Source organism: Epinephelus fuscoguttatus, linkage group LG14, assembly GCF_011397635.1.
Source record: "Epinephelus fuscoguttatus linkage group LG14, E.fuscoguttatus.final_Chr_v1".
NCBI lineage: Eukaryota > Metazoa > Chordata > Actinopteri > Perciformes > Serranidae > Epinephelus > Epinephelus fuscoguttatus.
Window position 1 is genome coordinate 25,351,028 of NC_064765.1, and position 16,965 is coordinate 25,367,992.

The 16,965-nt window shown below is 43.5% G+C and overlaps 3 protein-coding genes across 5 annotated transcripts; 1 reads left to right on the forward strand and 2 right to left on the reverse strand.

The window, feature by feature from the left end:
* The first annotated feature begins 2,994 nt into the window (after positions 1-2,994).
* On the forward strand, positions 2,995-5,238 carry LOC125901423 (uncharacterized protein C22orf31-like). The gene is made up of 3 exons (XM_049597133.1): positions 2,995-3,198; positions 3,533-3,861; positions 3,969-5,238. The coding sequence occupies exons 1-3, from the start codon at positions 3,064-3,066 to the stop codon at positions 4,180-4,182; spliced, it is 678 nt and encodes a 225-aa protein (XP_049453090.1). The 5' UTR covers positions 2,995-3,063; the 3' UTR covers positions 4,183-5,238.
* Positions 5,239-6,350: 1,112 nt separating this feature from the next.
* LOC125900785 (KH domain-containing, RNA-binding, signal transduction-associated protein 1-like) lies at positions 6,351-12,061 on the reverse strand. Of its 3 annotated transcripts, XR_007450876.1 has the most exons (11): positions 11,687-12,061; positions 11,005-11,132; positions 10,356-10,472; positions 10,097-10,243; positions 9,806-9,933; positions 9,287-9,554; positions 9,057-9,133; positions 8,898-8,959; positions 8,589-8,763; positions 6,750-6,809; positions 6,351-6,665 (listed from the first exon to the last, which is right to left on the reverse strand). XR_007450876.1 is itself a non-coding variant. In XM_049596007.1 (9 exons), exons 1-9 carry the CDS (start codon positions 11,835-11,837, stop codon positions 8,654-8,656), a joined length of 1,188 nt encoding a protein of 395 aa, XP_049451964.1. In that variant the 5' UTR covers positions 11,838-12,061; the 3' UTR covers positions 7,749-8,653. The 3 variants fall into 3 exon arrangements, 1 of the variants encoding a protein (XP_049451964.1); XR_007450877.1 differs by lacking the exon at positions 6,750-6,809; XM_049596007.1 differs by lacking the exons at positions 6,351-6,665; positions 6,750-6,809 and having other exon boundaries at positions 7,749-8,763.
* Positions 12,062-13,311: 1,250 nt separating this feature from the next.
* zbtb8os (zinc finger and BTB domain containing 8 opposite strand) lies at positions 13,312-16,945 on the reverse strand. The gene is made up of 7 exons (XM_049595348.1): positions 16,745-16,945; positions 16,454-16,478; positions 15,927-16,048; positions 15,742-15,824; positions 15,284-15,336; positions 14,096-14,132; positions 13,312-13,901 (listed from the first exon to the last, which is right to left on the reverse strand). The coding sequence occupies exons 1-7, from the start codon at positions 16,824-16,826 to the stop codon at positions 13,815-13,817; spliced, it is 489 nt and encodes a 162-aa protein (XP_049451305.1). The 5' UTR covers positions 16,827-16,945; the 3' UTR covers positions 13,312-13,814.
* Positions 16,946-16,965: the final 20 nt, after the last annotated feature.

Consider the following 16,965-nt stretch of genomic DNA (forward strand, 5'->3'; position numbering starts at 1 on the left):
GCTCAGCTTCTCCATCATCAGCCTCCTGCAGCTGCCACCTCCCCCTGCAGACACCTGCAGCCAAACATTCAACTGGAGCCTCTGACAGCAGCCTGCTACCGCCTCCACCTGTCACTTGTGGAGTGAAAACAGGGATTCTTTTTCTGTCTTATAGTACATCTCAGAATAATGTCTAATGTGGAAACTCTCTTTGTTTTTTTTTCTCAGGCCCTGTTGGACTTGACAGACTTCCAGGTCAACCAGGAGCTGTTAACGACTCTGGCAGACGCAGCTCGGCCGCTCCAGCTGAAAGCCTCTGCCAGCAACCCGCAGCCCTTGCCTGCAGGTCTGGCAGATCCGCTCAGCTTCTCCATCTCCAGCCTCCGTCAGGAACCTACAGCTCGGCCGCTCCAGCTGAAAGCCTCTGCCAGCGACCCGCAGCCCTTGCCTGCAGGTCTGGCAGATCCGCTCAGCTTCTCCATCATCAGCTTCCGTCGGGAACCTGCAGCTGCCACCTCCCCCTGCAGACACCTGCAGCCAAACATTCAACTGGAGCCTCTGACAGCAGCCTGCAGCTACCGCCTCCACCTGTCACTTGTGGAGTGAAAATAGGAATTCTATTTTTCTGTCTTATAGTACATCTCAGAATAATGTCTAATGTGGAAACTCTCTTTGTTTTTTTTTCTCAGGCCCTGTTGGACTTGACAGACTTCCAGGTCAACCAGGAGCTGTTAACGACTCTGGCAGACGCAGCTCGGCCGCTCCAGCTGAAAGCCTGTGCCAGCAACCTGCAGCCCTTGCCTGCAGGTCTGGCAGATCCGCTCAGCTTCTCCATCTCCAGCCTCCGTCAGGAACCTACAGCTCGGCCGCTCCAGCTGAAAGCCTCTGCCAGCGACCCGCAGCCCTTGCCTGCAGGTCTGGCAGATCCGCTCAGCTTCTCCATCATCAGCCTCCGTTAGGAACCTGCAGCTGCCACCTCCCCCTGCAGACACCTGCAGCCAAACATTCAACTGGAGCCTCTGACAGCAGCCTGCAGCTACCGCCTCCACCTGTCACTTGTGGAGTGAAAATAGGAATTCTATTTTTCTGTCTTATAGTACATCTCAGAATAATGTCTAATGTGGAAACTCTCTTTGTTTTTTTTTCTCAGGCCCTGTTGGACTTGACAGACTTCCAGGTCAACCAGCAGCTGTTAACGACTCTGGCAGACGCAGCTCGGCCGCTCCAGCTGTATGGCCCGGCCAGCAACCCGCAGCCCTTGCCTGCAGGTCTGGCAGATCCGCTCAGCTTCTCCATCTCCAGCCTCCGTCAGGAACCTACAGCTCGGCCGCTCCAGCTGAAAGCCTCTGCCAGCGACCCGCAGCCCTTGCCTGCAGGTCTGGCAGATCCGCTCAGCTTCTCCATCATCAGCCTCCGTTAGGAACCTGCAGCTGCCACCTCCCCCTGCAGACACCTGCAGCCAAACATTCAACTGGAGCCTCTGACAGCAGCCCAAAGCTACCGCCTCCACCTGTCACTTGTGGAGTGAAAACAGGGATTCTATTTTTCTGTCTTATAGTACGTCTCAGAATAATGTCTACTGTGGAAACTCTCTTTGTTTTTTTTTCTCAGGCCCTGTTGGACTTGACAGACTTCCAGGTCAACCAGCAGCTGTTAACGACTCTGGCAGACGCAGCTCGGCCGCTCCAGCTGAAAGCCTCTGCCAGCAACCCGCAGCCCTTGCCTGCAGGTCTGGCAGATCCGCTCAGCTTCTCCATCTCCAGCCTCCGTCAGGAACCTGCAGCTCGGCCGCTCCAGCTGAAAGCCTCTGCCAGCGACCCGCAGCCCTTGCCTGCAGGTCTGGCAGATCCGCTCAGCTTCTCCATCATCAGCCTCCGTTAGGAACCTGCAGCTGCCACCTCCCCCTGCAGACACCTGCAGCCAAACATTCAACTGGAGCCTCTGACAGCAGCCCAAAGCTACCGCCTCCACCTGTCACTTGTGGAGTGAAAACAGGGATTCTATTTTTCTGTCTTATAGTACATCTCAGAATAATGTCTAATGTGGAAACTCTCTTTGTTTTTTTTTCCTCAGGCCCTGTTGGACTTGACAGACTTCCAGGTCAACCAGGAGCTGTTAACGACTCTAGCAGACGCAGCTCGGCCGCTCCAGCTGAAAGCCTCTGCCAGCAACCCGCAGCCCTTGCCTGCAGGTCTGGCAGATCCGCTCAGCTTCTCCATCTCCAGCCTCCGTCAGGAACCTGCAGCTCGGCCGCTCCAGCTGAAAGCCTCTGCCAGTGACCCGCAGCCCTTGCCTGCAGGTCTGGCAGATCCGCTCAGCTTCTCCATCATTAGCCTCCGTCAGGAACCTGCAGCTGCCACCTCCCCCTGCAGACACCTGCAGCCAAACATTCAACTGGAGCCTCTGACAGCAGCCTGCAGCTACCGCCCCCCCCTTGTCACTTGTGGAGTGAAAACAGGGATTCTATTTTTCTGTCTTATAGTACATCTCAGAATAATGTCTAATGTGGAAACTCTCTTTGGTTTTTTTTCTCAGGCCCTGTTGGACTTGACAGACTTCCAGGTCAACCAGGAGCTGTTAACGACTCTGGCAGACGCAGCTCGGCCACTCCAGCTGAAAGCCTCTGCCAGCAACCTGCAGCCCTTGCCTGCAGGTCTGGCAGATCCGCTCAGCTTCTCCATCTCCAGCCTCCGTCAGGAACCTGCAGCTCGGCCGCTCCAGCTGAAAGCCTCTGCCAGCGACCCGCAGCCCTTGCCTGCAGGTCTGGCAGATCCGCTCAGCTTCTCCATCTCCAGCCTCCGTCAGGAACCTACAGCTCGGCCGCTCCAGCTGAAAGCCTCTGCCAGCAACCCGCAGCCCTTGCCTGCAGGTCTGGCAGATCCGCTCAGCTTCTCCATCATCAGCCTCCATCAGGAACCTGCAGCTCGGCCACCTCCCCCTGCAGACTCTGGCAGACACCTGCAGCCAAACATTCAACTGGAGCCTCTGACAGCAGCCTGCAGCTACTGCCTCCACCTGTCACTTGTGGGGTGAAAATAGGGATCCTGTTTTTCTGTCTTTCAGTCCATCTCAGAATAATGTCTAATGTGGAAACTGTCTTTGTTTTTTTCTCAGGCCCTGTTGGACTTGACAGACTTCCAGGTCAACCAGAAGCTGTTCACGACTCTGGCCAGGAGGACTGCAGCCCGTAGACAGTGCCCACACTGCAGGGACGACCAGGTCAGACATTTCACTTTCATATTTTGGATGAAAAAAATTTTTATGTCACAAAGTGTTTTAGATGTAATTAGACAGGTTATAGAGAATTTAAAACACACGTTAGATTACATTGTGAATACTGAACATTGCCAGACACAGTACTGTACAGTTGTCTTGCTTACTGGGCTCATTTACATCACAGTAACTTTCCTGTTCAGTTCCCATCAAAGTTGACAAAGTAGTCCTCTGTACTGCATCTGATGTCTTTGTCTCTTGTGAGATTATAACAGCATGTTGTTAAATAAGAACCTGACTGGAGCCTGACATCCTCTCATGTGTTGCTGACCTTCCCCAGGTGCCAACTTCAGGGCCAGATCACCAACACTCTGCTGGTCCTGCTGGAAAGCATCCCCAGAAGAGGAAGCGCACCTCCGTGGCTCGTCCTCCTTCCGAACCATTGGAAGCTCCAGAGGTGGTCACATCTGTTGCCACTCCTGAGCCCTCCACCTCAGCTGCTAACACGGCCTCTGTTTTGAATTTGGTCCCTAGGCCTTCTGCGACCATCTCATCATGCTCCAGTGTAGCCCCCAGCTCCCAGCCCGACGATGGCCCCCTGCTGATCCACAACCGCACTGTGGAGGCATACCAGTGCATCTACCATGAAGTTGTGGATGACATGCTGAGGTTTGTTTCAGTCAAAATCATCAATCTGCCAGTGAAGTTTTTTAATGTTGAAGTTTTTTAATCACGTTTCTTTATGATTTAATTTCTGTTTCTTCTGCTCCTCACAGGGACCTGGATGGCCGGCTGCATCCTTACAGTCTGGCATTGGGGAGGCGCATCAAGCAGAGGCTGTGGGAGCGCCTGGAGCGTCCAACACTCACCGAATCAGTCAGTGAGGACGGACTGGTTCGTGTTGGCGCGTTAGACGGGGTTGAAGACCATCCTCCCCTGTATGACGTCAGGCGGACCAAAGCCCCGCAGACCGCCACAGAAATGAGCTAAGCACTGAATATTACTCATGTCAGCTCAGTTATGTAAATAGTTTGTAGTTTAAGTTTTGTAGTTTAAGGTTAAGTTTTGTAGTTTAAGTTAGGTTAAGTGTTGCAGCCGTGTTCTGCAAGATGACAAACTTCTCTCCACCTCTGTCACACAGCCATTTACTGCCTCCACCCTCTGCCTGCAGGTTTTACCAGCCAATTGCTGCCACATGCTCCACCTACAGACGTTGGACAAACATCTCCACCAGCAGTCTCGGACATTTCCTGCTCTACCTTACATTCATAGCCTCTAACAGCCACGGTCAGATTCAAGTTCTGCCATCCACAGCCTCTGCCAACAACCTGCACCTCCACCTGCAGATTCTGGCAGACTGCTGTGGCCAAACTGCCTCTAAACTGTTCTGCTCCACCCTATACCAAAAGACCGTTACAGCTACGCTCAAGTTTAAACTGGCCAAACCTCCACCTACAGCCTCTGCCAGCAACCTGTCATTGCTGCCTCCACCTGCAGATTCTGGCAGAGAACTGCTGCCAAACCTCCAGCTACCGCCTCTAAAGTGTCCTGCTCCACCCTACACGAAAAGCCTGTCAAAGCCACAATGCTAGTTAAACTGGCCAAACCTCCACCTACAGCCTCTGCCAGCAACATGCAGTTGCCGCCTCCACCTGCAGATTCTGGCAGAGAGCTGCGGCCAAACCTCCACCTATTACAGCCTCTGCCAGCAACCTGCACCTCTGCCTCCACCTGCAGATTCTGGCAGATTGCTGTTGTCAAACTATCTCCAACAGACTAAACCAGAGTCCTTCACTGATGCCTCCACCTACAGATTCTTCCAACAACTGTAGCTCCATCCCCACCCTCCTGCAGCAACCTGCACCTCAGAGTCTAATCCTGTTGCCATGTGAAGACCTCAGTGGAAGAGCAGGGACCAGAGATCCACTTGTAAATACAACCATTCAGATAATATGTAACAATGCTGTGTAATAGTAGCCTGGGTTGATCAACTGAAGCCATCTGTCTGTTTACATATTCTTCTTCTTCTTCTTACAGGTATTTCCATACGCTGTGTAAGGTCACAGTGCTTGCTCTTGGTGGAAATTGTGGAAATTAGTTGGTTTTTTGATTAGTGTTCAGAGATAATTTTTGTGATCTGTTGCTATATTATTAAATTGGCTTCAGCTGAATTTGCTTAAAAATGCCTCTGTCTCTGTGTCTTATGTTAGAAAATTACAAGTTAGAAATGTTGCAGTGTGATAAAAAAAATAGTCTGGAGTTTTTCAGCTCCTAATAATCCATCGGCAAAAGTTCATCAGTCCGGTGTAGTCATACAAATGTTTAAAAATGTATCAATATTACTATTTATTAAAAAAAACAACTTCTAAAAACCTCCTGCACAAAAGCAGACAACACTTTGTGTCATTTCTTACCAACAAATAGTGACAAAACAAGAAGTTCAGAGATGGTTCAAAGGAATGATTTAGTGAGGTGAAATAAATAATATACAGAATCTACAATATATCATATACTACACTGGGCGCCCTGATTATTGAGCTCCTACACAACATAGCCTTTAACAGAAGTGAGGAATAGTGAACATTAAATGTATAAACTTGTAAAACATGCATATGGACTCTAATATTTTAATTAGTTTTGAGCCATGTTTAAACATGGAAATACATCTCTTTTTCTGACACAGATTAGGAACGTAAGGTTATTATTTGGAGTATCTACACTTTTTCCTCTGCCTGGTGGGCTCAGGGAGTGTGGCCAAAATTCTGAACTGGGTATTAACACCTGTTACCAATCTGGCAAGGAGGAAGTTTTTGTAATTAAACAACTCACTTTTTCATTGCAGTTAATCTGTGTGGATCTGATAATTGGATTTTGCCATAACTGTCAGCCTGTTTGTTCTGGGTCTTTAAATAGCAGGCAAAAAAGGTCTACAGTAGTTCTTCTTTGGTCAAGCAAATCTCATATCAAACCATCGTAAACTGAGATTAAAATCTACACATATGTATAATGTAAAACAAGGCTGAACAGCAAGACTGCATATTTAAATTTAACCTTTACTCACTGAAACCTTAGTGCAGCCTTTAACACAATGACAGCCTTCTGGCTAATATGGACAATGCTCTTTTGGTGATCAGACCACATGTTAAGACAGAACACAATTTAAATTTGTTAAAAAAGACTTTATTTTCTTTTTTTGTTTCATAAAAAGGCAGTAAAAATTGTTGTGTAAAAAATACTGTAAACCCTAAAATTCAATAAAAAGGATAAAATTCCACAGAATCAATGATCACTCAGCACATCTTAAATTTTTTTTTTTTTTTTTTTTTTTTAAAAAGGAGCGAGCATCTTCTCAGCAGCGATAGAGAACGCTCCCCCTACATTTAAAACCGGACAAATCCCTTGAGGGAACAAAGAAGCAATGAGTCTCAGAGACACTGCAAGGCCTCTGCTCTTTCCAGGGACTTTCAATGGACCTGTTAAAGACAAAGAGAAGATTTTAATCATCTACACAGCCACAGTCAAGGCTTACACTTGTCTGCATCATCTTTTAAACTGACCATAAAAGTCTGGTAAGCTGGAGTTCAATGTGCCAACAGCACCTACACAGTTCTGACAACCTAAGAAGAGAAACACAAGTGAGATCTCGGACACACCAGTGCTTACATGCACAGTGGATAACACACATGCAAGACTAACTTTATACTACAAAAATATCATGCAACTCAAGCTGAAGGGTTTTTGTCCACCAATGGGGTGTTTTACCTCTTTGAGTGCAACTACTAATTTTCATTAATCTACATTCTACAGAAAATTATCAAGATGGAAATTGGTAAGTATTGAGTGAAATGAATGGACCAGTATTGGTTTTATTTGAGCAAGAGTTGCATCACAACCATTTCTGATTGTTTTGTACGGCTTATTTTGCTCGGAAATAACTACAGATAGCATAATTTTGTACTTCAATGTTTTTGATATGTTTTGGATGACTTGCATTACTTGATGTTTTGCACAGAAAAGAAAACAAAAATCTAACAAATGAGTGTTGGGGTTAGTTTTACCTTCTTGTGGCGATCTTTAGGCTTTTAGAATCCTCTCCTCTGCGATTTTTTTCTTTTATAAAAACCAGCCAGCATGACTTTGCATCAAAGTCAAGTAAGATCCCTGCAAGCTTGATTTGAAACTGTTGAAATTCAGTTATTTCAAGTGGCTGAAGATACATTGCTCTCTTGAGAGCTTGAATAGATACACTAACTAAAGGTTAATGACAATACATGTTCAAGCACTATATCATTCTCAAATCAAACATGTATTTGGCAGCACATTACCTCAAGGAATGATGAGCTTTATTTTTTTTGAAGGTGACATAACAAGTGTCATTTAGGTAGGTTTTGAAAAACAGACGAAGAGGATCAGCTCATTGTCCAAACACTGCTTTTGTTTTTTGTCGTCAGGCTGACGTGTATACATACAGCTTATTCAGCGTTGTTGAGAACCACTGAGGACCACTTTCACAAACTGAAGGCATTCCTTTGGTACAACAAAGGCAAAATACCATGTTTAGATTGATTAAAAAGAAACTAGAAACTTTATTGAAACACGCACTGCAGAAAAACATTTTGGGATATATTTAGTATCCTATTTAGCCAAAGGTACACAAGCATTATGCATTTTGGAGACGGCACGGCTTAAAGCATACACAGTTGTCCTAAGGTTATGTACAAAATATTGAGTTGGCTGCAGCTTTCCTCACACACAGTAAGGATTGTTAATCCTTCAAGCTTTACAAGAATTAGTCGATCATCAGAGTCGATTTTCCAAGTAATAGTCCGACAGATTGTAAATACCAATTGTAAAGTGTGGCAGAATAGAAGCATTTGTCTTTATCAAATTGACTTCAAAAGTTTTTAGGAGATTCTACAACTTTACACAAGACTAGATTTGAATTGTGGTATAAAGAAGTAAATGATAAGACTTTTGTTTTTTTAATCAAAACGGCTGTATTTGAGTTGGTGACTAAATCTATTCTAGTTATAGTGAAGTCACATTGAGGCATTATGAATAATTTTTGTCCAGTCATGAAGGACTTTTAAAATGCAGCCTACATGGGAAATTTATCGCCACAGTCACATTTTGTTCATGGAAAATTAACTTAAATAGTAACCATCAAATATCACTAAAATGTTACTCTTGATCCTTTAGGTTTTTGTCACTAGGACCTGCCAACTACGCAAATGAAACAAACATTAAATGGAAACAGGTAAACAATGAAAAACCTTCTCCATGTTTCTTCCCTGGCCCTCTAAAGATACATCCAACAAAATGTCTCTACTGAGTTTAAAAAACAAAAATAAAACAAACAATAAAAAAAAGGGGGAACAAACGAGAGGGGAAATTACTTTTGAAAAGTTCAGCGAGTTACAATCGGAGACAGTTGCCAAAGCAACTCTCTACCAGTGGCCGTTCAGTATCTTCCATAAGGATGCTCTCTATAGGCTCCTTTTGATTGCCTGGCTGCTGGGGCTTTGCCTCCTGCCCCAGAGTTGGACCATGAGTTGTCCCAATCATCTTGAGCTACAAGGACAGAGAGGAAAGACACAGGAACAGGACATTGGTTAATATTCTGAGGGAGGTAGACAGGGGGTCCAACCATCAGTGAATGTGTGTGCTATGTGGTAAGACAAAAATGGACAACAAATTTTTCTTACCATAAGGCTCATATGCTGCTTCCTGGGCCTCTCCGTGTCCGTAGTCGTAATATTCAGTGTCCCTGTGGGCAGGAAAGAAGTGTTAATACAGCACTTCTCCCATTCACATGTAGTAAAGATTAACTGGGTAGATAGTCATTCAATATAGTATAAACTTACGCAGGTGCAGCTTGCTGATTATAGTAACTGTCATATCCTTCGTAGGCAGGCTCTGCGTATTGTTCTTCATATGGAGGCTAGAAAGAAAACAAATTTATAGTTAGACAATGTCAGGTGAGTCGTGACCACTGCTATCAAAGAACCCACACTACATCAAGCAAGACATCACTACCATTCACTAAAAGGCAATCCATGTGAAAAGTAGAATCCAGGGGGGAGTGGAAACTTACATAGTCTTCATAGGCATCGGCTTTGGGCTGTGATCCCGAAGAAGGACCCTGGTGTTGCTGGTGAGACATGGCTGCAGCGGGGAGCATCCTTGGAGCCCCTGCTGCGGGGGGTCTGGAGCGGGGAGCTGAGCCTCCCCTGTTGGGAGCAGAGGCTAGTCCACCCCTACCAGATGGTGCACCTCTAGGACCGTTGCCCCGTCCCAATCCTCCCCGTGGGCCTCCACCACGCATTGTTCCTCGAGGGGCCCCACGTGGCATCCCACGCCCCCTGTGGAGAATAAGCAGAGTTGTAAAATGTGATCAACCACAAAACTGATGAACAAGAGGCTACTTGGTGATAATACAATAGCTGTGCATAAAAACAGTGTCTGCATGGTGTGAGCATTTTGGGACATGGTTCCAATGAGAATGTGTTTACAGATATTAACAGGCCAATGCAGTGTGGTAACAGATGATTCTACAACGTGCAATAAGTCAGCAAGAAGTCAGTATCATTGTCAGTATGAATCAGGGTCCTACCTTGGTCCTCCAGCACCAGGTGGTCCACCTCTGCCCCGTCCCATATGACCACCGCGCCCCCTTCCTGAACCATCCTGGGATCCATTCAGGAAGTGAGGATCCATGTATGGGTCATGCTCACCAGGTTCCTATGAACAAGACAAAAACAGCATGATATTCCCCTGTGGCAGCAGCAGGAGAACATGCATATGCATGGCATATAACATGCATATGCATGGAATATAAGGAATGCAAATCTTAAGTATTACGTACACAAACTGTTTCAGTGATTGTGATGCAAGAGGCACATACCGGGATAAGGAACTTCTTGACCTCCTCCATGGCATGAGCCATGCGCATATAGGCTTCTGGTATGGGTGCCATCACCTCAATGAACACATGCAGCTCCATGGCCAGGTGAGCATACTTGGCCTCACCACCCTTCCTCAGTTCTTCCTCCTGGTGAGCAGATAAAATGTAAATTATAGTTATAATTAAAAACAAAACATCACAGATTAATGGACATCATCCCTTCAACAGTGTAGCAATGAAAGCTTGTCTGTACACATACCTTATTCTTGTCCCTCATGGAGCCTTTACCCAGGACGGAAATCTTAGCACCAGTCTCTTCCTGGAGTCTCTTGATTGTGCTGCCCTGAGGTCCCAAAAGCTTACCAACAAAGTTGACCTGTAGGGGAATTGTATTACTATTCATTACAATTAGCAAAGAAAAGCAGATCACAGGTCAACATGATGGTAGGAAGTACAGTCTGTTCCCACATTAAATCACGTTATGAGAGTCAAATTTGGCACAAAAACACCCTTATCTGCTCCGCGGTAGTGACCACAGCCCTCTCCTCACAAGCTGCATTTTTTAGACTACTGCGAAATTGTTCACCCAGAAGCAAGCTTAGTAGGGCACTGAGCGCATGACTTGACTAATTCTGGGACAGCAAAGCTGGAGGAGACAGGGGTGCTTTGATCAGATAGACAGGATTAGTCTGACAGTGCCACATGCTTATGCAAATTGTGCCTCCATTAAACGTGTTTAACCCAAGAATTAAAAAAAAAAACAAAAAAAAAAACTATCAACAGGATGAATAAAATGTCCCACTGGGCACCAGTCATAAAATGAAGCATCCTTTGCAGACGGATAACCCCTAAGGGACACTAAACGGTGGTCAAGCCCTGAATTAGAATAGGAATAGGAAAACACTCACCCTAGGGTACTGCTTGGTAGGAATGAGCACCCGCTCTTTCAGTTTGAGATTCTTGGTGGCAAACAGGTCCAGATAGGTCTCCTTCTCTGTCTCTTTCTTGGCTTCACCCTTCTGAATCCTCTCAATCTCTGCAGGAGAAAAATGTCTGTAAGCATGTGCAGACTCAATGTCCAACTGACCTCGGGATGATCTTCTATGGGCCTGCGAACCAGTCAAATATGAATTTTTTCCCCAGTTATTTTAAATTTAAAAGCAAGGACCCAGGTCACTACCCATCATAATCTTTAATGCCTTAGGCAACACAGTTTATAAGTTAATTGCATGTGTGCATTACGTAATTCATAATAAATGAAGCGCCCTGCAAAAAAACACGAGCCGAATTGAAGCTATTCAGTGAACTACGATATTAACGTAATTAACGTTAAACAAACTGTTCGTTAAAAACACAAAAGTAAATCAACATACTAAACAAAGTCGAGTGCTTGTAAATTAAACAAAACCTGGTGCATCTGAAACCAAGAGAAGTTGACCCACATCGCTACCACGTGTGTATTACACCATTGTTCAGGCCTGTGCCGCCCGCTGGCGTCTCGCTCAAAGAAGAAAGAGACTAGGCCTCGCGCCATGCTAACGTTAGCTAGCACGTTAGCTTCGATAAAACCCAAAAATACAATCAAATTACCTGCAGAAATGAGTTTCATGGCATGCGTGAACGATGAGTCCAGGCTGTCCTTCTCAGCCAGGAGCTCCGGCAGGTACTTGGTGTCTTCCATTTTGCTATTCTTCTGCGGGGTTGACTCTATGGCGGACTCAGAAATGCTCGCTTTGCTCATAACGCGCTAGCACGACCAGATTAACGAACGAAGCCTCGCTAGGTCCGTTAGCTTCGCTTTTATCGATACTACAACTGAATAGATAAAGTTGATTCCGACTGCAACGCGACAAACGGTCAAAGTTGCAGAGCCGCCCGGTGTCTCTCCGTCGTAGGTCGCTCCGCTCTTTTCAATGGACAAAGGCGGAATGGCGCAGCTGCATTTCAGCGCGGTGGGAGGAAGAAACACAGGAGAAGACAGTGACGTCACCACCGGAGCGCACCAAGGTTAAGATCATAGGTAAAGACAAAGTTGGGAGGAGCAATTTGCCCCCAGCGCTCTGCTCATTTTCTTTCCAGGGATCAGGTGAGGTGGGTGCCTCTGACACAATTTATAGTTGCAATCATAACTGCAATATCTTCATATCATCAGCAATTACCACACCTCTAACAAAGGGAGTCAGCTTGGGAGATAGGCTTATTCCTAGGTTAATGAAAATGACCAACTAATACTGTTTTCCCAAATGTTGACTCTTATCCTATTTGTGTATATATATGGAAATATTAACTAGGCCTACATATGTGCCCAACTTTGTTTTTTCCCTTTCTTTATCCACACACATCTTTGCCTCATACATCAGCTGGGACAGGCAGCAGGGGTGTGCCGTCTTATTATGCCAGTGGCATGCCATTGAAACAGGTTGTAATAGATCCAGCATCCTCTCCACAATGGAAATTTCCACCGTCCTACACTTGCCAGATTCATAATGTCCTGATTGCAACCTTTGTTCAAAATCTTTAGCGAGTTGATAAACGTCACATTTTTAGTTAGTGACAAACCCCTCAGTCAAGTTTTCTATTTTTTGTAAAGTGTCTGTGGTGGTCATCTTGAACCTTTAAAATGGCTACCACCCACATCACCCCCTGTTTATAGCTGGATCCCTCATGATAAATCAATTTGGCTTTTGAGATTAGTGGCCAATTGCCTATTTTTGAAGCCCAGGAAACAAATGAGAACATTTGCAACACACTAAACATAGAAACCGATGAATGTTAGCCTCCATAGTAGCTATGGAAGCACAATGTGCTGCATAAAGTGTGAAGTATAAGTTGCAGACACAAAATAAAGCCAACAAATGACCATTAAAGTGAATCAAATCCATTAAAACTAGGAATAAAACCTCATGAAATAATAAATAAAATAACTAAAAACAGTATAAAATAAGATAACAGCTTAACAACGATGGATGGCCAGTATGTTATTAAACTTAATTGAAGTTACTGAGTCCTGCAGATTCTTTGGCCCAGGCATTTTTTTAATTTCAGTTTAAACATATTTGTAGTGCAACTGCTTTTGTCTGTTGGCATGCATATTTACTATTTTTATGCTATTACTTGCTATAGACTCAAATGTAAAACTCTATAGTATAGCATTGTACATTTGAGGCTCCTGTTTACTGCGTTGTCCTCAAAAATGACCAAACATCCACAAAATATTCAAAAGCAAGATTTTATTTTGAGGTACCAGTTACCATTTAATCATCCCGAGGAAGAAAAATAAACATCAGTAGATTTATTTACAATGATAAATAAGGCACCAGCACAACTGAAATGTGACAAATAAAAATTTTCAAAAGCATTTCCAGTAAAAGCGGGTTGACAAATGTGTTTTAAAAATGAAATACATTGTTTTACGTTTACTGTGCTTTAAAGTAGAGTTCAATTAATTCCATGGCTTTGTGATTTCTGTAATAATGTAGTTTATAAGATATCAGTGTCGTATTGCGCATCTGTATGTATCAGAGAGCTCTTCCATCGTGCACCCATAATCACAAGAAATGTTGGGAAATGCTCGTTTGTAAACAGTTCAACTTAAAAAGTAGAAAAGCAGATTTTACAAGTCAATAATCAGTGCCTCAGTTAAAAGGCCAGTTAAATTGGCCGAGTAGATATTCCAGTTCCATTGAACCAGGAGTGCAGTCTGCCTCTGGAGGTGTCGTCAGATATCAATGATGGCAAATATCTCTGGCTTTTCTTTATCGTGGATCTGCATTGCGGAGTATGTGATGGCTTTCACCTCAGTCCCCTGGATTTACAAGACAGGACATAACACTTTGAATAGATGCAGTTATGTGTCTTTTATTTTACATAGTTCTTCTATGAGTGTCAATGACATAAAACATAAGGTAAAACCCTCCATAGTTTTATTACATAAAGGATTATAATCTGAATAAAGGGATATTCTACAGTGACATCTTTAAACAAGCTTTAGTGTCTTACCTGTGGATGCTTTTCCAGAGAGAATTCTTCACCCCAACTTTAATAAAGAAAAGAAAAATGACCACATCAGAGAGCAGATTAAAGGAGATACATAAAACAAAAAAAATAGAAATTAGAAATTATTAAAAATTAGACAGTCGAAGAAGATAACAAAAATAAGATAAAGGGGGAGGAGTAAAAGGTTTTTTGGGAGAGACAGGTCAGATGCAGTACTCTGATGTTTATTATCTATGCATGTTGTGTCCCTCCCAAACCTTAAAACCCTTTAACTTTACTAAAGGAGCAGATTTCTGGTAGGAATGCAGGTGTCTTCACAGACACTGATGTGACTGTATCAATGTAGTCATCCAGGTTGTCTTCATTAAGATCTATGGAGTCCATGCAGCCTCTCAGACTCTCTAAGGCCTTATAGGCCCATATTATATATCTTCTTGTTTCCTTTTTAGATGCTTTGAGCTTTTGTTACATGAGGGAACGAAAAGGATGAGGAAGTGATCAGTGGAGCACAGGTGGACAACTTAAATGCTTATATACTGGTCTGCTAGCAGCTGTTGTCCGGAACTGGTAGTTCTCCTTAAGAAGGATATACACCCCAACCGGTATTAAAGAGGCAATTTCATGAGGGGAGAAAAATGGTTTGGAGTAAATACAAAGACTTTCTGGGTCAGGGGAGCATTTAGACACAACAGTCACATCAGTGCACAAACTTAGTTTAATGTAGATTATTTCCCCACTTTTGCTTTAATGACTCAGAGGAGTTGTGGACTACTCTGTGCAGAGAAGCCTGGTAGATTGACTGCAGCGTTGGGAGTAATGTACATTTATTTTAAAAAAAAAAATTACCAGTAAGTACCTGTCTCTGAGTCAAAGCCCTTGAGCGTGTTGCCTCCTATTTACTTTGTTGTGGGTATTTGATTGATCATTATGAGCGGGTCTGTTCATACAAATTTCTTTGGAGTGTGTAACAGATTCAGCAGAAAATTTTGTGAGAGGGAGCTTCTATTAAATATAAGTTTGTTTTCAAAATTAATCATGGTGGAGTTAATGGGGATGAGTTTAGTAAAGAAAAAAATAACAGGACATCACAACACTGTGGCTGCCTCTTGCGGTGTCGTTATTAAATCTTGTGAAGAGGTGCTAAAAAACGGAGGCATTGTCGTGTCAATGTGAAGAGTTAACCAAACTTACCCAATGGAGCGGATTTTGAAGTTCATTCTGTCTATGTGTAATACTTTGACCTCCTAGTAGATAGATGTAAGATATAATGGTGTAAGAGGAATAACATACAATTGACAAAAAACAAGATCTTAACATAGTCTGTCCATCAAACAACAAACAACATGCATGTTGTGTAAAATATACACAGTAGTGTATTAACAAGCAGCTGTGGCACATGTTGTGATATAAATCTCCTTCAGGGTCACAGGGCTCTAAAGGTTATTCCAAAATACAGTCAATTTTAAGGCAAGCACAGACACACAGTCACAGAGTGTTGTACCAATAGTGAGTTAACAGTCTGCAATCTCCACCCATGAGACAAGTTGGTAACAGGCAAACACCACAAAGAAGAAGACCAGGGCCTGAATAAAACTATGACTGTTCTTTCTTTCTTCAAAGCCACCTCATAACTGACCAACAATACTCACCCTGGGAACAAAGAAGAGATCTGCACAAAACTTGTATAACCAGTCATCTAGGAAATGGAAAAGAAGAGACTCCATGTCGTCACCTTTTGAGAAGGGAGGAAAAGTATGCATAAAGTTTAGCTTCAGTGATCTGGAGAAAGCATGACTGAAACGATTGGTCAGTGATAAACTGGCTTCACTCTCACCCTCTGATTCAATCTCAACAGTATCAAGTGGTTCTACTGTTTCCGTGTCCGTCATGTAGCCGAACATGCCCATGGCACACTGCTCGAACGCCTCCTCTAGAGAGTTTCCCCAGGAGTGGATTCTTGGAGGAAGAGAGCAGAAAATATGATCGTGATGATTTATGAACAACAGAGTAGGGCTGCAACGGTATGAGATTTTCACAGTGCAATAACTATCGCAGGAAAAAGTGTGGTTTCACAGTATCCCAATATTACAGAATTTATATTATTTTCAGTCAGAATTAAGTTATTGAAGTTATTTGAACAAGCATTTATTGATATAATTGAAATTAAATTGTTGCTATAATTACTGCTCAAATAAAGGGGGGATTCTCTGTCCAGTTGCTTTTATATATCATATACATGAGATATATATATATATATATATCTCATGTATAACTTGTATATCACTGTATACCTTAAAACCGGTATATTGCTGCAACCCTACCACAGACAAACATTTCACTGAGATATGAAAACACACTCACTGTACATCTGCTGTATGATCCAGATCTGTAATAGTGAGACACAAGGTGACAGGATGAGTCAGAGCATGCTATTAAGACAAACTTAGACTATATATGTAAAGTTAAACTCTGTATGGCAAATGTCACTTAATTTAGACAAACAGTTTAAATGAATTAATCAAATTAGAGCATCGATATAACATTAGCTACAGTTAGCTAACTTTAGCTGAGTGTGTAAAGAGTTTCTTATAGTTTTCTATCATAGTAAACAAGCTATGCTAGCTACATTATTCATCATAACTTCGGACTTACACTCATATTTCTTGTTAATAGGCGGGTATTTTGACTTCGTAGCTTTCTGTGCCTCTGTCAGGTCGAGCTGACGGTCGTCCATTGTTGCTGTAAGTTCGTTTAACGGTTTATAAAGTGATAACGTCTATTCGTTACCATGCTAGTTTCTTACAACCGGTTGCAACATGTATCTAAAGGAGGGCGTTCCGGATGTAGTCATGCGTTGCAATGACGACTTCCTG